This window comes from Artemia franciscana, chromosome 15, assembly GCF_032884065.1.
Source record: "Artemia franciscana chromosome 15, ASM3288406v1, whole genome shotgun sequence".
In the NCBI taxonomy this organism is placed as follows: domain Eukaryota; kingdom Metazoa; phylum Arthropoda; class Branchiopoda; order Anostraca; family Artemiidae; genus Artemia; species Artemia franciscana.
In genome coordinates, this window is record NC_088877.1 from 33,212,851 (window position 1) to 33,240,133 (window position 27,283).

The window sequence follows — 27,283 nt, forward strand, 5'->3', positions numbered from 1 at the left end:
TTGCCCTCCAATTTTCGGTTACTGAAAAATACAACTAGATTTTTTTACTTTTTGTACGAACGTTTCTGTTAGTAGGCTACTAAACATACGTACCTTACGAATTAACTTACGTAACGAACTTCAATATTTGTGTATTTTTGTTATGTATATGAGAGGTTTTCCCCTCGTCAATATCTCACTCTTTACACTAAAGCTTTAATTTTATCCCAAATCCTTAAGAATGACCCCTGAATCACAAAGGCCGAAGAATAAATGGTTGAAATTACTAATAATACTTCAGCGTAAAGAGCAAGGTATTAAGGAGGAGAAAACATTCTTTTATATGTAATATTTTATGTTTTCGTTTTAAGTTCTAATGCTACTCATTACTTCCAGGTGAAATTTTTTCTCATTGTTTCTTTTTAAATAATGCAAGAAAATCCTGCGCTCCCTTCATGGAAATTTTCTTCCCTCATGATAAATTCCTCCATGGAAATATCCTCCCAGGTAACCCTCTCTCCCGATCCACTTCCAGCCCAACGCAAAAAAGTCCCCCTGAAAACATCTATACACTTCATAACAACCATTGCTACATGTTTACAATGTTCAAAGTTTGTAGCTTGCAGCCCCGCCCTCGGGGACTGTGGGGGATTAAGTCGTCCCCAAAGACATAGCTATTAGGTGTTCGACTAAGCTGAATAGAAGGGCTATCTCAAAATTTTGATCCGGTTACTTTGGGGAAAAATGTGCGTGGGAAGGGGCCTAGGTGCCTTCCAATTTTTTTGTCGCTTAAAAAGTGCACTATAACTTTTAATTTCCGCTAGAATGAGCCCTCTTGCAACATTCTACGACCGCTGGGTTGATACGATCACCCCTGGGAAAAAACACAGCAAAAGAAAAACAAAAAAATAAACACGCATCTGTGATCTGTCTTGTGGCAAAAAATACAAAATTCCACATTTTTGTGGATAGGAGCTTGAAACTTCTATAGATGAATCACACCTTTAATAATTTGTTTCAAAGGTAGGACAATAGGAGGAGAGCAAAACCCTCATAACAGGGACAGCGGTCCCAATTTATGAAAATGTACAGGGAAGAATGTATCTTTCAAATTCTAGGGGGGAGGCGATTTTGTTGTTTTATTTTAATTTGTTTAATGAAAAAAACAAAGACAGCATTATTTTCAAAATATAAGGGTAGGGGCAAAAAAGTATCCAACAATCCAATGACCTATCTCCCCTCAAATAAAGCCCCTGAGAACACAATTTATATTCAAATTACATGGAGATTACGCAAAAATAGAAGACAGGTTTTGATATTTCCGGCGTTCTTGAAATTTGCTCCCTCCCATTTTTGTGTACCTAGAACAGATTTTAAATTCAATTTAGTACAGTTTTTGTCTATAGATTCTGTTCTGAGCACTTCAGTGACTTATTATTTAATTTGACTTCAGCCCCATATTCTGGGCACAAGTATTTCTGGTGATACCTATTCGTACCAATTTCTACTCGTGAAATACGCCGAGAAAGCTTCTGATATATATTCTAAATGCATATGAAATCAGTTTAAACCCGGTGGCGTAATGTTGTCTAACTCCTAGGGGTAGGAAGTTGATTTTCCATAGTCAAATGAAAATAACAGTGAAAATAGAAAATGGGCCGTTACTTATGTATTATTCAGAACACACTCAATAAGTGAAGTTAGGTTCTTTCGTGAAACAAACTACGATGCAGGTACATTTTATGAGAAAATCCGGTTTCATAGCCAAAAAGACAAAACTCAAAGACAAAAGGTTAGGTTAGGTCAGGTTAGAAGTCTAAGTTCTAATTTCACAATTTTCCTCATAAGTATTATATTTTCGTCATATTTTGTTTTATTTCATTAGCTTTATCAAAAGTTTGGGCTATGTATTTGCACATTAAGGGGGGGGGGTGCATTATATCAAATACCTAACTTAACCTAAAATAACCGCCTCTATATATAAACTATTTGATTAAAATGAACCTGCGTCGTAGTTTGATTCAAGAAAGAACCTAACTTCACTTATTGAGTAAAGTTACCAATGAGCCATATCGTACCACAAGGGCAAAGGTATATTAAGAAAATTGACCTATTTATGTGGATATTTAAATTATGCAGGCCTATCTTGGTTTTCACAAGCTTTTTAAAGAAACTAAATTTCAACAAGGGGGACAGTTGCCCTGTTGTCCCATAACAAATGTGTCCCTGTTTAAAGCTTCTTTAGTGCTTTACCTGTGACATTAAAAGAACGTGTAATATCTGAATATAAAGCCTTATAAAAGAAGTAATACTAGGAAAGTGTATTTTAATGCATAGAGTAATTTATTCGCAAACCAATGCAATAGCTTAAACAATTGTGGCATCATTGGGAAAAATCCGATTCGGTATTCTTCCTACAAAAATGTGTCTTGGATATGTAGTTGAAGAATTTAATTTGTTGTAGGTGACATTAACGTTAAAGTAAATTCAATTAGAATGATTACCATGTTGCCAAATGGAGAAGAGATGAGATTTAATATTATAAAAGCAAAAATATAAACAATAATAATAATAATAATCAAAAGAGTCTAGAAAACATTCGTAAGTGAAAGAAGATTCCAGGTTCCAAAAAATCTTAAAAGTAGGTAATGAAGAAACTTCAAATAAACAAATCTCTGAAGGAAATATTTTTATTGCGAGTAGAGTATCCCTTGGCCAGATAATGGTTCCCGCAAAGTTTGCTTGAGAAGCCAGTTCAGTTTCTATGTTGGGTAGGCCTAGTCACTTAAACCGGCTTCACAGCATGAAACCTTCCAGCGCATTGTGTGGGCGTAGGGTTTTTCCCTGCATTTGATCCAAGATTGTTTTGATGTGGGGTCTATGTCGGTACTCTATAAATACATGTCTTGCCCTCTATTTGAGGAGGTATCAAACTATTTCCGGACAGAGCAAATCCCGATCAACTTGCCAAAGTACGGCTCGGCAGGACTACCTCTTGCAGGAACTCTTGAAAACGAGTTTTGCCCGAGGATCTACCACCACATGGAATGATCTCCCAAAATCCTTCTCTCGAGGCGTTCAAGAGAAGATATAATAAACAGCTCAAAAATAAAAAGCGAGGTAATTACCAGGAATAGTAGCATACCGTCACCTGTGATGGAGTCGTGAGGCCTGTAGTAAAAACAAGTTAAGTTTTTCTTGTTTCGACTAAATTGTCTTATGTCAGGATTCCCAGCTACGGACCTCACCTTTGGATTTGTGTGGTGGCTGGCAAGCTCTGTCAGAATCACTATGGCAAGCTCTCGTCGATCAGCTGATTTATTGAATCCGTATATTAAATGAAGATTCGAAGCGAAATTTCACCAACTTTACGATAAAGCAATAGGAAAAAAACATTTAAAAGCTCAGTAACCTTATGCAGTGCACGTTCTCCACAGAAAGCTTATGAGCTAAAATTTTTTCTATCAGCCTAATTCATGGTTATAGGAATGGAAATCATTAATGTCTTCTTACATTTTTTTTTATTCGAAAAATTTAAGAGACATTGAAAGCCCCTTGTAAAAACCTTTACTTTCATGTTTTAATTGCTAGAATAATGTTTCATTATGCCTATCATAAATACTAATTAAGGTCTGAGCAAAGATGATATACGTTCCAGGCATATTAAAATAAATGTTATTCAGGGAAATGAGATTTGGGAGGGGGGTTAGGACTTAAAAGTGCTAAAAGTACAAAATTATAGAGGAAAACAAGGACTCAGGACCAAAAATTCGAAATGTATTGGAGAGAGACTCCCTCTAGTAATACACTCCCTTGTGATTACCCGTTGTCTCCCACTGCTCCTGTCAAGTACACCATCAGGCATAGGACCTTCGTTCCATGCTCCTCTCCCCGATCTCAAGACTTTTTTCACCAATTCTTTTTACTTTCTATTTAATTCGCATAGTTGTTTTTCTTTTATTTCTGCAGCCCCACCCACACCCCCTAATGCATTTCTATGGACGTACATAATGCCCTATCCAGGAGGATGGGTTAGAGGGTTTGACCCCCGCCTCCTGAAATATTTGTCCAACCCGTAAAAACGTAAAACAAATCAATATAAACAAATTTTTGATGTGTTTTTTAATTTTTTTACAACCCCACTCCGCTCGAAAAAAGTCTGGATACGGCCCTGGACACACCTATACCTTGTATCATATGGATTCCTAAAATACGTTGAAACAGAATAATTTGCTCCCGAATAAAATAGTTCTTAAAATAGAACAAGGCCTACACGAACACGGTTACCCATCCTCCCCTCTTCCACCATGATATTACCCATGTCTCTCAGCCTTAAACCAAGCTGAAATCCTTGCCGCTACTATATTTATCATCTTGCAAGCAAGCAACAAAGTACTCTTATGTAATGAAAGAAAACAATCAACTCCAATACATGACAGGTCTGACCGACTCAAACTTTGAACACAGAAGAGGCTAAAACAAAGCCGAGATGTATATGTGGGCTAAGCTCATCACAAAGAGGCATGGGAGGGAACAACAAGTCTACAGTAATGAATTGAGTACATCCATAAGACTAAAAGGTATAACGCGGAAATAGGTATGCGATTAATAAACAATAAGCACAACGGTGAAAGAAGCTGGCTTGCTCTTTAACTTGAGAAGGAGAATTTCAACTTAAGCAAAAAACCATACCAGGTGAAAAAGATTGTTTTTGTTGAATAGCTGGAAAATAAATGTGGTGACTCATCGCTGCCGTAGTTCTTTTTTTCTGAATTATTTTCTTTCTTAAAATATTATGACATTAATTGCTAACAGCATTTGAGCAGAATTTGTGAGATAAAACAGTTGATTTCATTGCCTTTCATATTGCAACAATTTTTTAGACTTCTGTTTTAATGGAAACATCGTGTCTTGTTTTACTTTGCCCTATTTCTTTGGACGCAACTTTGTTTAGTCTTGTGTAACCGGACAGATAATATATATAAATTGTATGATTCCGTTTCTAACCAGGTTACAAACAAACTGCACACCGAGTGTGAACGTTCCCCAGGTATGTCATCTGGGAGGATTAACACATTCTAACCTCTCTGAATTTGTTAATCACTTTTCTGTTGTGAAAAATGTATTTTTTTTTATTTCATTAGAAAAAAAACTTTTTGGTAATTTCAATTGTCAAATCTGAGAGAAAACAAAATTGCACCCCTCCTAGATATTGAAAAATATATTTACCTCCCCCATGTAATTTTTTTTTTATTTACACCGCTGGTCCGCCCACTGGCTTGAATCAGTTTCATTTTGTACAGTTCTTACTTTCATTGAAAAATACATTTTTTTCCAAAACTGTACACCAATTGTTTACCTACCCTTTCCTTGTCAGAGAAGAAAAAACATTAAAATTCCTGTTAGCCACCCCCTCTCTCTCCCAAAATCGTGGATGCATCCCTTGTTAGAAAGAAATGTTCTTTTTGTTTTATGACAATCACATTATTTCCAATCAAACTTATTTATAAAAACAGAAGCCAATTATCATGCAGCTGGATCATAATAATAATAAAAAAAAACTTTTGCAAGAATAAAAACAAATTTATTTCATTTCAGTTATCATAACTCTATAAAATAGATTTGCATACAAGTTCTTGTTCTACTTTTAACGGCTTTTTACGAAAAAAACAAGGCAATCAATATTTGCTTTTAGATTTGGCTCGGTTATGTTTAAACATTAATAAAAAAGAACACACAAAAAAGAACTCAGTAAGAAATGTTTTTTTTGTTTTATGACAATCACATTATTTCCAGTCAAACTTATTTATAAAAACAGAAGCCAATTATCATGCAGCTGGATCATAATAATAATAAAAAAAAACTTTTACAAAAATAAAAACAAATTTATTTCATTTCAGTTATCATAACTCTATAAAATAGATTTGCATATAAGTTCTTGTTCTACTTTTAACGGCTTTTTACGAAAAAAACAAGGCAATCAATGTTTGCTTTTAGATTTGGCTCGGTTATGTTTAAACATTAATAAAAAAGAACACACAAAAAAGAACTCAGTAAGTCAAATCAATACAATTATGTTTTTAATACCTAAAGTCCAAAAACAACTTAAATAAAATGAAGAATTTTTTCCCCTAAGCTGATACGAAAAGCACAGTTATCCTGATATCGTCTATAATAGACTAAGCTGGACACAACTCGGATTAAAATAGGATTTTATTTTCTTTTTTTATGGATCCATGAAATAGGGCTATTTCGATGAAATTAAGCGAAAATTGAGTTATCATTGTAATTAGATAATAAGTAGGATCCCTCAGGGGATCCAACTACATGATAACTATGTAGCCTAAGAGACAAAGCTAGTTAAGCAGCTCACCTGGGTTTGAGTTAATCCTAGAGACGCGGCTAGTTCAGCCCTTTCAGGCAGTGCTAGATATTGGGTTCTTTGGAATCTCCTATTCAGCTGTTGCAATTGTAAACTTGAATAGATTGTTCGAGGCTTTCTCATTTTTTTGCCTTTACCGTTGACTCGCATTGTTCCATCCAAGTGATCCTTCTCTGAAATATACATCAAATAAAAAATTATCCACAGTAGTAGTAATGTGCAATAATATTAGCAATGATACCAATTTAGATTTGTTTAATGGAGGGGTTTCCAGTTAAAACCTAGAAAAGTACATCTAAAAAAGTCATCTAAAAAAGTACATCTAACAAAGAGGATGCTCCGTTATTTTCATTATTCCAAAAGAATTTTCTTAAATATGTTTTATGTAAGTTCAAACCGTAAAACCCGCATTTTCTCTTTTTTTTTTACTCAGTGCCAAAAATGTTGAACAATTTGGGATTTCATTTACTCATAAATAAAATACACTATAAACGGAGAAGAATACCTTAAAATGATAAAAAAAATTCATAATGAAAAAAACAGCAAGTGACAAAAAATAACGAACGAAGGAAAACTTTAAATAAAAACAGGATAATAAATAACTGTCTTGAAGAATCTTTCTACTTAACACCACACTCAAATTTATTTAAGATAAGTCTCTTTATTCAGACGCCTATTGAAAATAAATTCCTCAACATTTTTTTTTCTCAGATTTGGACCAAAGAAGCCGTCAAGGAGGACAATTTGATATTGAGCTGTATCTGAAACTCCTGCGGGGGCCCACCATTAAAAAGACAGGAATGTCAAAGTATACCGTAATGTGTCTTGGATTAGCTTCAATTAAGAATGCTTATGAATTGGTCCTAAACTACCCAACTTCTCACTCGTTCTAAAAAATTTATTTGCAGCACTTTAAGAACTGGCCTATTTAACGTTTGGATTCCCTACACTGGACTTAAAATCTGCTCTTGATTCTAATCTCTTTGATTCTAATCTCTAATCTAATCCATGAAATCCTAGCATTGCCCCCAAACTCCTTAATCAAGTAGCCGTTAACTAACAACTAAAACATAATACTATATAGAATAAAAAGACAAAATATAAACATGAAATTGGATATATTAATCCTTAAATAATATTAATAATATAATACAATGTAATTCGTTGGGACATGAACAGAATATTAATGGTTATTTGATAAAAAGGATTTTTTGTTACCACTTTTTAAAATTAGTTGGCGCTAGTTCTCGATGTTGGTGGACTATATCATGCTAAAGAATTTAAATACATTGTCTCTAAACTCCTTAATCAAATAACCCCTTAACTAAACTCCTACCGCTATTATATCATACTTTATAAAACAGTAAGATGAAATATAATAAAAAAAAATAAAATTTATTATATTCTATGGATAGCTTATAATAAAAAAAATGCACAATAATTAATAGATTTTTCAGGGGGCCCAAGCTTCCACCACAAAGGGCCCTTTGCCGGCCATAATAACCCATTATGTCCAACATAATCCATTCTGTCCAATTGATTTGAAATTACTGCACGCCTATTACTTTCACCGACGTATTGTTTACTTAAATAAGAAAGTTTCTCGCTGAGGAGGGCCAGCCTTTAGTCTGCTTGAATTTTCCACTTTCAGTTTAATCACTTAACCTCGTTGATTATGATCTTTGATGTTATAATTAATCTTAGAGGTCAGTGTGGCTGAGTTCCACATTGGGTTACAGTACATTTCCAATCAACAAACGGGTGCTGAAAATGAGTTTTTACTTAGACTATTCGATCGATGTGCTGCCAAAACTCGCATTTTTTCTTACGTGAAAGTTGGGGGGCTAAAATAGAGTTCATGTCCACCCCAAGATTTGGCCCAAATGGCGCCTCTGGTTTTATATATACATATTTTAAGTTAATGGTACTAGTTGTCAATTTTGACGGTTAAATTAGGCCGATCGATTGAGGTAAGTTGCCTCTTAACTCTTTAATTTAGCAGCCACTTCATAAAACTTCTGCCACTAAATATCTGTAGCCTAGTATCATATAATAATAGTGTAAAATATAGACTGCAAAAAAAACTGAAAATATTATTTATGTTTTACAAGTAATATAAATTATTATAATGAAAGGAATCTTAAGAGGTTAAAGGGTTGTATTGTATTGCTAAATCGAAGGATGGTAGGGAGATTGGTTTTATTTTTGTGCGTGTTGAGGGAGGGCATAGTGAGCAGAGTCCATATCATTGTTTGGTGGAATAGTTCCCTAAAAATTACAATACGGAATTGATTTTTTTTTTTTAGTTCCCAGTTAACGGGCCAATGAGTTCATTGGGATTCTTTAGAATTTAATTGCTTTTAACAAAGAATGACCTTGAACAAGTATAATATTTACATTCTATTAATCAAACTCTTAATAATTGAGCCCTTATTGTCTATTGAATGAATGAATAATTTGCTCAGCTACTAAATCCGTACGGAGTGTTTCACAATACAATCGCCAATTATCAGAAAGCACCAAATAGTACAAATGCAATGTTAATATCCAGGGCAGGGTTAAGGTGGTTTGTACCCCCCCCCCCCTCCAATTTGTTTCCAACTCGTAGAAACGTAATAAAAATGCATAAAAACACATTTTAATGTGTTTTTTAGGGTTTTTAACCCCACCCCGCACCTCAAAAATATCAGCCCTTCCCCCACGAACAAAATTCTGAATACGACCTTGTACAAATGAATAAAATAATAGCTTTAACTTCTTACATCTTTTACTAGCTTTTGCGTTTTATATAATTTTTGAAAATGTCGTCTACTTACTCACTCTTACTTCTCTACTCTTAGCCTCTTACTCTTACTGCTTAGCTTTTGCTTTTATCTTTTACTTACTCCTAACCGTCTGTTTACACTTTTATGTAGAAATTTCTCCATTTCAAATGGAATAGCTAATTGTTTAGGCGTTATCTTAGCTTTCATTCCAGCTATTTGTTTAAGAGAATCACGAAATGTCAATGAATGGGCTAGGACACAAAGACATATACTAATTAGGTTCACATTAATGAGCTTGTAATAATGAAGTTGTTTATAATATTTTGAAATAGCCTTCATTGGTAAATGCATGAGCCTTTTTTTCCATATTGATACTGGTTAATTAGTCCATGTTGTCTTTTGTTAGTTTGAATTTTTCTTTCTTTGCTGTTTATCGTTTTTGTTTATTTATAATACTCCGTACTTTGTGTTTTTTATACTTTTACGGGTAATAAAGTTCATTCATTCATACATAGAGCTTTTTTTGTATAAAAAATTGCATATTTTTTTACTTCCGGCTTTTTTATACATGAAATTCGTGCAAACTGGCATATATGTTTTTTGTGACGATTCCTAGCCCTGTTCGCATCTCTTCAAGTAAATACTGATTAAACTTCGAATTAGCTGTAGCTTACAACGGAAGCCTACGAATGGAATAATAAACGATGGAATAAATATTTTTTTTTGTAAATTTAAATGCTAGCGTCAATAAGGCAACCAGCCCTGAGAAATGTGCCTAATTTTCAAAAGCTTAAGGTGAAATGTCGCGTTTAACTTCTTAGATGTCTTATGTTCTTCATCATTTAAGGCAGATTACCACTCGAGTTCGTGCTGCTTCGGCTGCAGATAAAATTATAATATCGGAATATGACCTGAGATGCGAAAAGAGAATGAATCAAACAGAATCAGTTGACGAAACCCGAGACAAAATTTGTCACGGGTTTCAAAAATCAGGTGACAAATTTTGTGACGAAACCCGTAAAGAGAATTTCACTATTTAAGTCACAAAACGGATTGCAAAAATATCAAAGAAATTTTAGAAAACACGAAATACCCTAAAGCAATAGAAATAAACGACAAGCCTAATTTTTGAAATAAAAATAGTGCTTGTAAATACCACAAAAAAATATTTATAAGAGAAATAATACTTTTAAGTTTCTTAAACAGTGAATTTTAATTACATTGATAAACATTTTTATTACATGTTCTTCTAAATCATGTATTTTTCTTTGAAACTAGGAAAAAAAAATTCAAGCTTATGTAATATTGACCTATTGTAATATGCTTCAAAAAATCCTGGGCAGTGGCGTCATTTGGGAGAGGGAGGAGTGAGCAAATGCCCCTAGATCTCGAAAAATACCTTTTTGAGGTGTAGTTTTCCTTTAAAAAACTTTTTTGGTATTTTTCATTAAGAAAATTGAAAAAATACAAATTCCTTCATCCCTCAGGCTTTGAAATAAATTAAAATAGATTGAAGAAAAAAAATGAAAAATAACCTTTGCCACATTTTGAATTTCTGCGAATTGATCTCAGTAATCCAAGGATTTCTTTCATAGCTTAATTTAATCGTACACGTAACTTCTTTTGTTTTGAGAGATTTAATTTTGACCCCCCCCCCCCCGTGCATTGGACTCCTTTCCAAACAAAACTGGCCAACGAATCTATTTCCAAAAAATGTCCTTTGTATTTTTATTGACGATATATTTCTTAAATAAAAATTATAAAGATATATGAATAGCTGCTTTTTCCACATGAAAGTAAAGAGTGACGTATATACCTACGTAAAAGAAAAGTTACCCTTCTTATTAGGGGATTATTGCCCCTTAAAACTCATATTCTTTACAGAAAAGTTCAGATTGTGAAAAGATGGTATAAAAAAGGAGAAAGAAACACTAAGAATAAAAGAGAGAGATTCATCATTTAACTTTTTTTTTTAAACTTAAAACAAACTTACCGTATAGCAAAATTGTTGTAAATGCGTGAAAATAAGAGAGAGAGAGAACGAAAAAGAGAGATCACTAGAATCTATTTTTCAAACGAGAAAAACTTGCCCGATGACAATTAAAGAGCATCATTGTGATGTATATGTGAAATTAACAGAGAGAAAGAGAGAGAGGGGGGGAAAGGGAACAGAGAGAGGAAAAGCAAAAGTAAAAACAATTATTTAAATTAGTTTTTTAAGGTAGAAAACTTGCCCAATAAAAATCAAAGAGCAGCATTGTTTCGAATAAGTGCAAAAAAGAGAGGAAAAGAGAGAAAAAGAAGGAGAGAGCGAAAGAAAGATTATTTGATTTGATTTTTTTGAAAGGAGAATAACTTGCTCAATGACAATCAAACATCATCATTGTTGCGAATACGCGAAAGAGAGAGAGAGAGAAAGAGGGTGCGAGAGATGGAAAAAAGAAAACAGAAAAAATTAACTAAATTTATTTTTCACACGAGAAAATTTGCTCGGTGACAATCAAAGAGCATCATTGCTACGTATACATAAAGATAAATAAGATCTCTCGCTTCGCTTTTTTATATACCGCATGTCGCAAAAAAAGTAGCGGAACTGATTACATTAACCAAATGTCTTATTAATTATTTGATCAAAAATTAAATGATCCTTGCAAGAGCGGCAAAAGCGCAAAGAGTATCCCGCTGGCAGAGGTAACGCATCATAAGATAGGGAAACCGACGCAGCTTGATCAATTGGGCCGCAAAATCTCTCCGCATTAGAGAATATTAGAAGATAAATATTTAAAAAGAAGCTGACAGGAATGGTTCTATTCGTAGTAAAAAGGGTTAGAAAGGTTTTGAGTTGATTTTAATTAGAACGTCCGGCATAAAATATGTTCAAACCCTGTTTTCGCCTTTTTCAAATATACGTGTACACAGGAATCTGTTTCGGAGAGGAAGGGACACATACAAAAATTCGATAAATTACATCAAATTGAAATTATATAAATCATTCCTGAATGAAGATTTCTATTTTGACTTTTATGTTTCAGCGCTAAAAGAATATTTATTTTTGCTTATTCCTCTCACTCATCAGCGGAACGCTATCATACTTATCACTGTGAATTGGCCTTGCTGCATTTGCTGTTAATTATAATTGAATGCAAGGGATTTGAATTTTAGTGACTCGACTTCAGAAGCCTAGATTACATTTTCATTTTTTTTTTTTTTTTAGTGGACATAATCCATTTCTAATACTGAACCTTTCTGTCAATACCTTCATGTCTTGAGTATCAAGGACAAGTTAACAGCTATGCCTGAGTAGGGCTTCTAACGGTGTTGCCTAAAGCTACGTAAACACGTAAGCCTAGCTTAACTTTCTTACCTAAACATGTATGTCTGGTCAACTACTTATTTTGGTCTGGATGTACATAGTCATCCCCTTTTATGGAAATATGATGAAAATATTAACCAAAGTAGCTTCATGATTTGGAAGATATTAAACTCCGGGCACAGAGTTTGGGAACACGAGCTGGATGCTTGGCTTTAAGTTAATGCTTCTAAGAAACCTGATGTTGCTTCTGAACTCGAGCTGCATGGACAAAGATGGATAGATACGTGTCCAGGGATGTCAAGTCGGTCATGATTGTAAGTGTTGTTTATTAGTATTTGCCAATTTGGCCTATATCTCAAATACTAGGGTGGGTTTGACAAAGACGTCCATATCCATTAGACGTCCACAAGGTTTTTTCAAACAAGAATCTATTGTTGCGTGTTAACGAGAGCTACATGCACAAAGATGGTTAGGTAGATTTCTTGGGACAGGAGTCAAGTCACACATCCTTGGGAATATTGATTAATAGTATGTTATATTTTGGCCTAAATATCAAATATTTAACAAATATGTCCATATCCATTAGATATCCGTATGGTTCTTTTCCAAAGTACATAATGTTGCGGGTGAACGAAAGCTTTGTGGACATAGATGGCTAAATTTATGTCTACACATGGGAGTCGTCATGCTTGCTTTTGGATGCTGTTTAACAGCAATGGGTACTTAGGCCATAATTTTAAATGTTTGAAAACCGTAAGTATGATCCATTATTCAGTTTTCGGGCTTTGTTTTCGACGGTCTTTTTACTTCGTTCGTTATTTAGCTTGTGACAGCCGTGTATCAAGCAAATTTTTATTTATTCATTTATCTGATTGCATGGATCCTACGGCCCTCTTCTTCGTGTTTTTATCTTCAGTTTCAAAAAGTCTCAAAAATTATAAATAATAGTTTGGGATTTCATCAAAAACTTGTTTCCTTTGTTTTTGCAACTAATAACAACACATTAAATGTTAACACGTCTCCAAAGATTCTATCAAAAATGTTGACTGTGGATTTTATATTTTTTTTTATCTTAGAGATATCAGAAATAGCTGAGGCCAGAAGTGTCACGGGGGGGGGGGGGGTACAAGACAGTAATTGAAACATTACTATGTTGAAAAAAAAGGCTATTATTGTTTTTTTGTTGTTTTTTTTTCATTGAAAATATCTTTTTTTCTCTTTTCTATTACAATATTTGTAGCTCCATCAATGCTGATGACACGCCGCTAGTCTTTGTAATTTCCTCATCTTATCTTATTTTCAGCTTTGATGTATGTGTTGTACCTCCGGATGATTGTTTAAGGCTATGGATTTTGAGGGGTAACCTCTACTGGGAGGCTATCCCAGGTGGTGACGGATCGTCGGGCAAAGCCCATTTTAAGTATTTCAGTTGGGGTGCGCCCTCCTTATAGTACTCCGGCTAAGTAATATGTTCAAGATTGCCCTTAAAGGCTTTGTTCTTTCAAGAACGAGAGTCGATAACGCCTCTGATGGAGAGGAATGCATGTATTAGTAAAAGACGAACACAATTGCCACGTCAAAACGACCTAGGGTCGATTGCAGGGGTTTGACATCAGGGTTTCCGGAAATTGCTGCACAAGCTGCTCGGTTATCAGCACGCGGAAGAGGACCGATATAATATTGTAGATCAACAGAAAAAAAGGGTACGCATACTCTATGACCGGACTGATGCACGATTTGAAATGAGGAAAGGTGGACTCAATAGGGAGAAGACTTTTGTATCTTAAGACAACTCCTACCTTCCAGGGGCAGGAGGATTTCAATTCTTTAATATGTTCAGCCCATATGCGATAAATAGTATTTTCATGGTATACTCATGAGTCTAAGAGCAAAATTGACCCCTAAATTTTGAAAAATATATTTTGTCCCCTCCCCTTCCACTTTAATCAACTGATACTCCTAGCTGAATTTAGTACATGTATCTTGGCTGTGTAAACTGATTAAATTTAAAAAGAAGTTGAATTTTGGTTATAAGTTACCTTATTGTACCCAAAAAACTATTAGCCAATATTCAGTAATGACATGAAATTAATAGAATGTTTCAGTTCGTTAATTAGCAGTCCTCTGAGTGCAATAGTGAAAGATCGTTTGATTTTAGAGGCAGGAAAATTTGTAATCTGGCAGGGAAAAAGTAATTCTCGATCAGTCTTATTTTTACTTCCAGAAAATACGGGGTTCATCAAGGATACAAATCCTATCTATATTTATAGATGTAGTATTAAGTTAGAATAAATATAATAAGCTTCCCCCTTATCTAAAAACTTATCACACAGTACACTTCTTGTAAAGGTTTATAAAAGGATATCCAGCCTTCGAATCCCCGATACCTAGTGAGTATCCCACTTTAAAGCTACAGTTTATTAATTAATTGATGTAGTACAAACTACAATTGAATTGTGTGCTTAGCATAACATCGAATTAATATAAAAGTATACCCCCCTCCAAATAAACTTGATGTTTATCTTAGTTTAAGTACGCTAGTCAAATGTCCTCTTTAGGTCCGGACAAGCGGAAAGTATAAAGTAATAGTAGGAGTATAGACAATACTTATAAAGCTGTAGTATAGTTAGCAAGGATTAAAGTCTGTTAGTGCCTGTAGACATCCGAAAATATCCATTTTTGATCTAGATATTAAGAAGGTTCCTTGTTCCTAGTCCACAAAATAAGCAAACCATTTATGAAGACAATCATTACTTATTTTAGAATGATTGCTTATTGAAATTCCTTCAGGTGACTAAAACAACCTGAGAATTTATTGTAAATAAGCTAGAGGGTTCTAGATATACCTATAACATAATTTCAAAACAAGATCTGGTAAACCCGACGGAGTGGATCTAAAGACCTTATTTTGCAATTACAAGGAATTGGGGATTTCGCCAAGGAGATTTTTGGATTGGGATCCGAGGCAGCGGCTTCAATTTGCAAGAACTTAACGGGGACGAAATATATTCATAAAAATCAAGAAAGAGGGGTCAATTTTTCAAGAGGGAAAAATACTAAAAGAAGTACCTTGATGAAAATCATCCCTCCCAAAAAAAGCTAATTTTCAAAATCAAGAGGGGTAGCATATTTTAATTTTATTCATTATAATATTGTTAAACGAAGTTTGTTCTAAGTAAAGAGGTTTCTACATTAATTTAATACTACCGATTATGCTATTTTTATGGATGTATTAACAATATTATAGTATTATCCTTGAATAACACATCTGAATTCTTGTTTGAAGGGGAAAAATTCTTGTTGGAGGGTTACAAAAAATATTTAAAACGCATCAAAATATGATAACATGCATTTTTGTTATTTTTTTACGAGTCGGATAAAAATTTCTAGGGGGGGGGGGTGGTGCAAAACCAGTAACCCCCCCTGGATACGGCCTTGCTTAGATGTTGCTTTTGATAAGGTATATCAAACTATCATGCACTGGGGAGGGAAACTACCTTTAATAGTATTTGACTGTAGTTTGCTCGTTTTAAGAGCCATTGTGGTCTTATTGAATTTATTCTTCAAACTGGCCTATGGAGCAGCTGATTATGATAAATCCTCTGCTATTTGACCGGCCTAGCGTGCATTAGAACTACAAATATCCCATTATAATGTTATCGGCTGTTGTAATTACAAGTATGTAGATTATCAATGCATTGACGTTCTTTTCTTACTCTAAAAAAAATGCCAATTAATCTTATTATTTAATATAAGATACTAAAATGTTTTTTTAATCCAACAAATTAGGGATATGCAGGTGTGTGGGGGGGGGCCTCCAGAATTTGTAAAATCTCCAAATTGAATTTATTTGTGGTTTTTCTAGATGCAATGGGAGACCTGGGGGCCTTTAGCAACTCTCCTGTTCTCTGCAATTTCATCGCATGATGTACACAATGTGATTGCCCCCTCCAAAAAATTGTGTACGTGGCTGGAAGTGGATATCATTTCAACCATGAAAAAAACAAGCGACAAAATACGCTCACATACCCACTGACTCTGTTGGTGGGGGAGGGGAGAAATTTTGAACACGAAATACAAATTCTTAACATGAGAATTGACTGGGGGGAGGGATAGGGAGTTATTCGACAACTACTTATTGAGAAGTATATATGGCCTTTATAGAATTCATGAAATTGCCAAATTTAGACTCAGTCATGAATACAAATATTATATATCTACTTGGTGCGGCACTTGAACATAGATTTAATAGCATAAAACAAAATGATTTATTATATTATTGTCTTCGAAAAGAGTAACCAGTTAATAAGATTGTAAAATACTAGAAAATTGCTCTTACCTTCTCTAGGGGGAGATGTGCATTGTGGTGGGTATCCAAGAGGATGATAACCTGGGTAAGAATTTTGTCCAGCTGCAGCTGCGGCAGCTGCCATGTGAGCATAAGGATAAGCACTTAAATGACTCCGAGAACCAGGGAAACTTGGACTATCATGTTGAGAGCCCATATGCTGAGCATAGGGACTTCTAATTTGATAGCCTCCTAACCCAGCCATGGGGTGTTGGTGATGAGGCATCAAGTTGGCCGCTTGTTGCTGCAGTTCTAAAAAGGCTGATTTACTAGCTGCCATTTCTTGGTCAATGCAGTCCTGATTTTGCTGGTTGGAAGAGTTATTCGCAGCGGCAGCTTGTGACATAATTGCAGCGGCGGCGGCGGCTAGTTCACTCAAATGGTTTGCCGCTACGCCGCCAGTGACTTCTGTAAAGTTCAACGTTTTGCTGCCTTTCGTAAAAAAAGATGGTTAAGCTTGTTTAAATTCACACAACTAATCGTTCTGACACAACAATTTATCAATAATAGAAGGAGTAATTATTAAAATTGCTCCGATTAAACCGATAATCAACCTTAATTCACACAGTCAAAAGTCTTCGAACCGTTCAGAAATCTTAACAAACATCAACTATTGCTTCATGGTGGCTTCCTTGCTTCCAACGCCTAAGCTTTGCTTATTTTTACTCAGGCTCCTCCCCTTTTCATGGTTCCACGCAACTTGACTGGCTCTTACTGAATGAAAATTCAGATTAGTGACTGATACTGAAGATAGGGATTGGTTCATTCAGTTCGGATAAGCCAGAGAACAGCTAAAGAGTAACATTTTACCAATTCTAGCTGGTCGCAATCTTCTATAGTTTACGAATGTCTATTTTATTAGGAAATATTCTAGGTTTGCATAACCTTGATTTTTTCATTCTTTTATTGTGCAAACCATTCAGACGAAATGCCTGAAAGAAAAAAATCGTTGGTCATACACAATTAGAATTGCTACGAAATGTAAAAATGCATTTGAGAGACTTGTGGGGAAGAGGCGCTACGCTTTTCTCAAGCTATGACGAATTTATATTAAAAGGATTGGGTATAATATAGGCTCTTGATCTATTCTTGAAAGTTTTATTCGCCTCAATTACTTTCCAAGATGGTTAAAACCCCATTATCAAGAATTTTACCCTAAAACGTAATTTATATCCAAAAAACTAAAGTATAATGCGGATTTTTCATGGCCTCTTACTCCCACATCACCCTCAGAGGGGGAAATTGATACCAATGTCTAATAAACGCCAGGAAAGAAACGTCATTCGTATCGAAACAGTTCTTTGAAATGCGAAAAATAATTTTATTTTTGGAAACTAGAAAATTAATTGAACATGACCATGGCCTACTTGAAATTTTTCAAATTTAAATAAAATTATATCGGAAAAAAAACTTTCTGAGTATTAGTAGACATCTATTACGATGATATAACCTTGTTTTTCTGAGATATGTTTCAACTGAAGGAGGACGGGTCTCTGTATTGGTGCCTCCTAAAGATAACGACAGCGTCAAAATTTGATGGAGAATAAATCCTTATGTTATTTTTAAGTAATAGAGTAGTTACCGAATACCTAAGGAGACCGAATTAAAAGGGCATCGGACTTTAAACTCTAATAATTTTATTTCAGCCAACTATAAAATTTAAGAAAAATCTACTGTCTTTAAGTACACTCATTAAAGAATCCAAAATTTAAATCATGTGTCACCATATATCCACACACTTTTATTTTCTCCTGGGTAGCTGTTCTCAATGAGTCACCAACCGGCAACTACTTGAAACTCCAAAAAAAAACGGCCAATGCTCAATAAGATGGGGCTGATGGAATGGTATCCCCCTTTCACCAATAAATTACCTTGTTCGTCCTAGTCTTTACAACCAATCCACATTTGTGCTTCCATCTGGGCAAATACAATCAGGAATTTTCCTTTAATGTATACAACAGAGGTATTAGTTTGAATTTTTTTTTTGCACTTGAGGCGTATAAAAACAAGAGCCAATAAAAAGTTAATCATATTTCCAATTTTCTAGTTCTGTACCTAAGTCTAACAAAGAAATTAAATTGCAAACCGTTTGAAATCATTATCGTATACAACAAAAGCAAAACAATAAGAGCTATTGCTTTAGCGTAACAGCCTACAATATTCTGTTGGTGCTGATACGTTTTCCAGTACTTCAGTGCCGTGTTTCCTTGGAAACACGGATGTTATTTCATAACAAGTAGCATTTAGATTAAATTCAAAAGAGTTGAAAGTTCCAGCACGTCCCATTTACCGGTCTCCAGCAGCATGGACATTAACCAAGATTTATTTAAGGGTGGAAGGGTAAAGACCCATGATCTGGTTAGGGGGTACACGACTGTCTTCTATATCCTACTGGCTACGCTTGCGTTAAGGAACATTGAATTTTGTTTTTAAAACTTAAGTTTTGCTAAAGCATTACTGCTAATATACAACCTAAATTAGCTAAATTAAAAGCTAAATTAGTTAAAAGCTAAAAATAGCTAAATTAGCTATTTGTTGCAATTGAATATTATTAGAAACATAAAAAGTACTCGTAAAAAATAGGCCCAAAGAGGATTTAGCCTACAAGATTAAGTAATGCTATTAGCCAAAAAAGCACGGGGTTGTCGAACGCACGTGTCGCAAGGCATGTACGTTAAGATAAATACAGTCAAGAAACTGATATAACTTAGTACCGTGACAATATGCTGCGGTTAGTCGTTGGCAGTAGCAGGGGTGGAATTAGATTATTAAATCTGTGATATAAATAAATTATATTTATGTAAAGAATTTTTTGTTTAATTTTGTACAGTTTTCACTTACATTGAAATATACATTTTTTCCAATGGAAAAAAAATTCAGCTACAGGAACTTAAACGGTTTTAAATTACGCATTTGGCTCAAACTAGTAATTAAATAAAAAAAACAGTTCTTTTTTAACAGAAAGTAAGGAAAGATGTTAAAACTTAAAACGAATAGAAATTTCTCCGTATAGGAAAGGGTCTATTCTGTCCTCAACGCCCCGCTCTTTACGCTAAAGTTTGACTCTTTCTCTCAACTCTACTTTTTAAAACAGTAAAGAAACTTTAGCGTAAAGAGGGGGGCGTTGAGTAGGGAACAGCCCCTTTCGTATACGGAGTGATTTCTGTTCGTCTTAAGTTTTAATATCGCTGCTTAATTTCAGTTAAAAAAACTTGATTTTATTTAATTTTTGAACGTTTTTGAATTAATGCATGTTTTAATTTTGGCTCTCCGCACATGAATAATTAAAACGAAATTTTCTTATTAATTTATTTTTATGGCTAAATGGCTTTCTCATAGTCTTGATTGGACAAATTTGAGAAAAACGGAGCGGAGTAGGAGGCCTAGTTACCCTCCAATTTTTTAATTATTTAAAAAGGCAACTAGAACTTTTAATTTTTTACGAACGTTTTTATTAGTAAAAATATACGTAACTTACGAATTAACTTACGTAACAAACTTCTATATTCGTATGCTTTTATTACGTATATGAGGGGGTTCACCCCCTCGTCAATACCTTGCTCTTTACACTAAAGCTCAAATTTCGTCTCAATTCCTTAAGAATGACCCCTCAATGACAGAGGCCGTAGAATAAATAGTGGAAATTACTAAAATTACTTTAGCGTAAAGAGCGATGTATCAGGAGGAGGTGAATCCCTCCTATGCGTAATAATTTCTGTTCGTTTTAAGTTTTAATGCTGCTCCTTACTTTCAGTTGAAAAAACTTTCATATTTTTTTTAATTGTTCTTTAAAAAATGCTACAAAATCCTGCGCCCCCTTCATGGAAATTTTCTTTCCCCATGACAAATTCCTCCATGGAAAGCTCCTCCGCATAACCCCCTCCCCTCTACCCCTCACCCAACCAAAAACATCCCCCTGAAAGTGTCTCTACACTTCCCAATAACTATGACTACGTGTAAACGCTGGTCAAAGTTTGTAACTTGCAGCCCCTCCCACGGGGACTATGGGGAATAAGTCGTCCCCGAATAGTTATTAGGTTTTTCAACTATGTTGAATAAACTGGCTATCTCAGAATTTTGATCCGGTGACTTTGGGAAAAAATGAGCGTGGGAGGGGTTCTAGGTGCCCTCCAGTTTTTCGGTCATTTAGAATAGGCGCTAGAACTTTTGATTTCCGTTAGAATGAGCCCTCACACGACATTGTAGGACCAATGGATCGATACAATTACCCCTGGGAAAAAAACAGCAAAAAAACAACAACAACAACAAAACAAACAAATAAACACGCATCCGTGATCAGTCTTGTGGCAAAACATGCAAAATTCCACATTTTTGTAGATAAGAGTTTGAAACTTCTACTTAAAGGTTTTCTGATACGCTAAATCTGATGATATGATTTTTGTTAAGAATCTATGACTTTTAAGGGGTGTTTCTCCCTATTTTCTAAAATGATGCAAATTTTCTCAGGCTCGTAACTTCCGATGGGTAAATCTAATGAAACTTGTATTTTTAAAATCAGCATTAAAGTGCAATTCTTTTGATGTAACTATTGTTACAAAAATTCCGTTTTTTAGAATTTTGGTTACTTTTGAGGCGGGTCACTCCTTACTACAGTTCGTTACCACGAACTGTTTGACTAAAGATCTTCTTTCAGCAAGGTATGTTTTTAAATCTTCGACGGGTACCATATGTATTTGTAAATCAACAACAATAAAAGCAAAAAAAGAAAGAAGACACTACATATTTGTCAAAACAACTCAACACCAATTTTTACCTACCCCTTGCCTTGGCAGGGGCAGCTTTACTTACATGTTTTACAGCTTTACATACATTTACAATAGTCTTTAAAAGAAATATTAGAATTTCTGTCTGTTACCCCCTCTCACTCCCAAAATCCTGGATGTATCATTTGGCAGGAAGAAATTTTCTTTTTGTTTTACGACAGTCACAATATTTCTAATCAAACTAATTATACCCGTAGTCTTTGACAGGCAAGTACACATAATTTTGCTTCTAGATCGTAAAACATAAAAGAAGCATTAAAATGGACTCATGATATGGAATTTGTAAGAAATAAAAGGAAAATTCGCACACATCGGGAGATCTTGGAAGGAGCACAGGCTAATGGCCTACCCGCATTTAGTCCCACATAATGTGCATATTTTCAAGATGATTAAAATCTCCTAAAAAGCTTATAAATGGTATCCCTGGGACTGCCTCCTCTAGTATCTATTTTCTGGACTAGCTGATCGTGGGCTGAAGCAAGTTGACAAATTTTATTGTGAAGTACCTTCCCGATTATGATTGGTGCGAACAAGGTTACGACGATGTGACCAAGGGACATTGAAATATTTAAATAAAATATTTTGTTAGTTTATTTTCCTGAATAAAACGCAATCTTTGGGCTTGTATGAGTAGAAGTTTTCAGGCTCTGGCATCTTATAAACAAATTTAAAAACTGTAAATTCAACAGTTGAAAACAGGTATGTGCTCAAAAACTTATTTCTGGATTAACGTATCATTCAAATGGGGTTTAACCTTCCCCCATCTCCTAAAGAAATCTGGTGACAAAAATGAAAAGTTTAGAAAAGGGGAGGAAATTTGGGGAATTTATATATGATTATATTTACCTCATTTAATTCCTTCCCGAGCCTCTATAAAAGCATTGAAGATAAAGCAGTTCTGCAGGAATTAAGATCGCATTAAAACTAAGCCCTGCATATCCTCAGCCCTCATCCTGCAAAAGCAGTGTTTCCATTTTTTTTCAAAAGATCAGGACAAATTCATTTAAAATCAGCGGATCTTCTGTAGACTCGGCGACTGTATAAAAACAGCTCGTGGTAACGAACTGTAAGTAAGGTGCGACTCGGCCCAATAGTACCCGGGACTCTAAGAAACGGAAATTTTGTAACATTTGGTGCATCAAAAGAATTGTCTTTTTACGCTGATCCCAAAAGTGTAAAATTCATTGAGTTTAAAGCTACCCATCAAAAGCTCCGAGCGCGAGAAAACTTGCCGGATTTTCGAAAAATGGGGGAAACATATCAGAGAAGATATTGTAGAGGTTTCAAGATTCTATCTACAGTAATGTGGAATTTGTGTTTCTTGCAGGAAGAAAAGGTCACGGATGCGTGTTGCTTTTGTTTGTTTTGTCGTTTTTTTTTAATTCCAGGGCTGATTGCATCGACCCAATGGTCCTTGAAGATTGAGAGAGGGCTCATTTGAACGGAAGCCAAAATTTCTAGCTGCCTTTTTAAGTGACCAAAAAGGATTTATGGCAACTAGTCTCCCTCCCATGCCCCTTGTTTCCCCAAATACATCCGAACAAAATTTTGAGATAGCCATATGATAATTACTCAAATAAATAATTTCTGAAGTATTCCCTTGAGAAACGTATCATGTAGTGTAAGCGATAGAACAAAATGTTAAATTAGAAAATTAAGTTCTAATTGGGAAGAATCAAATTTATATAAATAATAATAATGATAATAATAATAATAATAATAATAATAATAATAATAATAATAATAATAATAATAATAATAATAATAATAATAATAATAATAATAATAATAATAATAATAATAATTATAATAATAATAATAATAATAATAATAATAATAATAATAATAATAATAATAATAATAATGATAGGCTTATTGCATATAAATAGCAAAAACAACAACGTGGAGAACAAGTCCTCTTTCTCACTTTCAGCCACCTACTGGTGGATTAAAAAGGGTGAGCAGTCGACATAAGATTTTTCATTTTTTCGCTTTTTATAGACCTACTATGTCAACGCCAGAACAAGTGTCGTATATTTCAAAACTTAATAATTTTTGTACCACTCCGAAATTAGTAGGATTGCTGTGAATAGTATGCTGCTTAAACCTATTCTAGATGGGTATCGTCAACTATATTCTTGGATTAGAAAATGAAACAGATGAGTTTCTTTGGTGTCATTCTGGAAGTAGCTCTGCCAAGTCGCACTGGCAGACTTCCTATCAAGAAACTTTTTTCATGTAAATATGGTTTCAGATGAACTGGTTTTTCGCTTAATGGGTCCTTTACACGAGTAGAAGGAGCCCACCCTTTTCTAGGAGGACTTAGACTCTTCAATAGTCAAGATTGGATTGTGTGAATGCTAGCTAAATTATTTTGTCCCCCTATCTGAGACAACTTTTTCTTTGTTCTACTATGCGAAGCCAAGTGATAGCATCTGTGACATAGGACTGATGACATGGGTCGGCGACTATCCAATCTCCTTTGGATGCCGTATAATTTTGTACAGTTTGCTCTTACACTTATAAGATTTAGAAATTCATAAAAAAAAATAAAAACTTCCTCCTAGTCCTTCTCTAAAACCTGGATGAACCAATCGTTGGCGTGAAAAGACGTAATATATTAAAAGTCTGTTTTTTTTTACTATGCTATCTAAATGTATGTAGAAACTTCGGACATATTATTTACTTCAGACTAATTTTTTAGTTTACTACAACAATTGCCATCAATTTTAGTGGGGGACATTGACCCGTTCAAGATTCCCCCCCCCCTCTCCCACCTTAGATTTGAAATATCGTTGATATATTCATTGGAAAAAACTGAAAATGTCTACTTTTGGAACTTTTTCGGAAAAACTGGAAAAAATAGTCCCTTCTTAAAGATACATTCTCCCCCTAATTTTTTTTAACTGGCGTCACTGATCACACCGCAGTCAGTTTCACACTGGGCTCTCAGTACCTCCATTTCATGAGGATGTGGTTTCAAATCTCGCAGTTGATCATTACTATTTTTTTTCTTTTCACTTCGCAAATTTAAGGCTGTTACTATGATGTCTATACGATTAACCAAATTACATTTCAATTTCAAGTTTCTAGAATAAGCTGAAAGATTTTTTTATGTTTGTTTCTATTACCCAATATTTTTATCGTTTTTTTAACATTAACACACTAAATAGAAAAATAACTAGTTAGCCTTTATTTTTTCCCTCTTTTTGCCTTGCATTACTTCCTCTTTCCAGTAAAAATAAAAAATAAAAAATTAACAAACAGGGCCGAAAGTAAATGGTTGACCCCTTAGCCCTTGCCTAGCCAGTGAAGTTACCACCTCTGATTTTTGAAAAAAAAACGTATTTAAATGAAAAAATTGAAAATCAAGCACAAATTGAACACAAAAAAGTCTTTTTTCAAGCTTAAATAAAAAAGTGACAATAAAAGTTAAAATCGACAAAAATTACAAAAAAATAGCGAGAGACGTTTCCACCTCCTTCAAATCCCCAGTCATAATGTCCAATGATTGCTGTGTTGTCACTGATAATCCGATATTTATCTTGAGACCATGAAAATACGTCAGTTGTTTTGTTACATCAATAAATATTAGTAATTACAAATTGGTAATCTATCGTTCCATAATAAGATACGAGTGGATATTTTACTTAATTAAACAAGCAAGGGCTTACGCCAAAGTTGACCTTGTTTATATTGAGAGTATGATCCTATCTATAATGTGTTAACACTGAGATCAAAGTTTATTTTTGACCCCGGGCTTTTTTGCTTAAAATTTTGTAACTTTTTGTTATAACGAACAGTAGTATTTTTTTTTCTGAGGGTAAACTTGATATATTATCTCCAGGATTAATGTCTTTTAATTCTAATAAATAAAGTAAATTAAATTGAGAGTTGTTCTATGACACAAGGCCGTTTTAAATTCCTTTTGTTTCCAGGACAAACGTTGTTTTATTTTTTATACTTCTGTTTTCGATTTCTGATTTTCTCTCACTCTTCCGCTTTTTTTACATCTATAGGTTTTTTATTGTGAATATACTTAACACATGCATGAATGACGGGATAAAAGGACCTTTTTGCTGAGAGACTTGTAGAAATGCTTCAAAGGAAAGAGTTAAAATTTAGTCTTGTTTCGAACTACCAACTCACGCTATTTCCCAATTCCAAGAACTCCCCAATAAAGTTAGTAAACAATATTTAGATAGAGGAAATGTGTACTATAAGATATTGCGCAAGGATTAGTTTTCAACTAGGAAAATTCAATTAATTTCAGACAATTCCGTTTTATATAATGTCTTGATGCAGTATTTAACATGTTAATACGGACAAATTTAATTTTTACACTTCTGACGCATACATACATAGATACAAATATAAATATATATATATATAAACATATAAATAAATAAATATATATATATGTGTATTATCTTTATGAACGAACAATAATTATGTATGTATTTTTTCTCGGAAACGGCGCCATATTTTCTCGGGAAAACTGGCATCCTGGGATTTTCTGGCCTAAAAAACCATCCAGAAAGGTCAGAAGTTTGGAACATTCGTTAAGAGCCTTAATTTGAAAAAAGAAATATATCTATTTGATTGATGTCCTTTTTATATACATCAGTATTGCAATGACATCATGTGCCGACATAGTTTTGAATTGAACTTATAAGTATCTTAAACTTTTGTTTTTAAATAAATGTTATTTTATCTTAGTTCCAAGTTCCGAATCTCTAAAGCTATTATGCGAACTGCAAAAATATTAATGATGTCGCATCAAAAATTATAATTTTTTGATTGAAAATAGAGAAATATCAGAAAATTTCCAAAGAAGTTTAATTTTCTATTTTTCATATAAAAAGAAAGATAGAACATAATAAACACAACTAAACTTACTATTTTCAACGCAACTAGTTATATAATAGCTGTAGGAAGACCCAACAATGAAAATTTGCAATGTTACGAATGATGATTCTATCGAACCACCTAAACTATCAAACGAGGTAAGACCAAGAGAACCGCCTGGACAAATTAAATTCACGATGGGCGAGTTCAAGTCCAAGTCTTTTATTCTTGACTATACATATTATAACTATTATAACATATTATTAACTATTCACATAACATCCCAGGCAGGGAGACTGGCTCGAAAGCCGGTCGACAATACAAACGGTATAAACAAACAAACCCAGAAGAAACGGATGTCATCACACTTCTCACTCTATCTCACATCAAAGAATAAATGCCAAAGTGTAGCCCAGTTTATTGCAATAAATGCTCAGTTTATTAAAAATCAATAAACTGGACCATCCGATGAGACGAGACCAAAACCGGCAGCTAAAGCAAAAGACATTGAAGAATTGTGTGAAGTACTCAAAAAGGCAAAGGAAGAAGAAAGAAAAGTGTGGCCAGGAGATAAGCAACAGCATGAATCAAAACGTGAATCGAGAAACAAATCGAGAAGTAAAAACCTACGAAAATGTCATAAACAAAGCAACTCTTTATTACTACAAGTCGTTGAGGCCCTACAACGTTCTATGTAGTCAGAGGGGAGCCCTCTATTTTCCCTAAGCATAGTAGCAAATAAATCTGACTCAGTTGGAGGTTACTCACAACTACTCACAACGAAAATCAATATATACATGCTTACCATGTGCCGAGTGCTGGGGCTCGTATCGAAATTGGCTTTCGATTCGCTTTCTTTTTGCT

General features: G+C 34.3%; 1 protein-coding gene across 1 annotated transcript in view; it reads right to left on the reverse strand.

Moving 5' to 3' along the window:
- LOC136036382 (homeotic protein distal-less-like) overlaps positions 1-17,416 on the reverse strand; it is a 37,989-nt gene extending 20,573 nt beyond the window's left edge. Inside the window, 2 exon segments of the mRNA XM_065718564.1 lie at positions 6,353-6,534; positions 16,779-17,416. Of these exon segments, the coding sequence (XP_065574636.1) occupies positions 6,353-6,534; positions 16,779-17,133 (537 nt within the window). The 5' untranslated portion in view covers positions 17,134-17,416.
- Between the last annotated feature and the right edge of the window lie 9,867 nt (positions 17,417-27,283).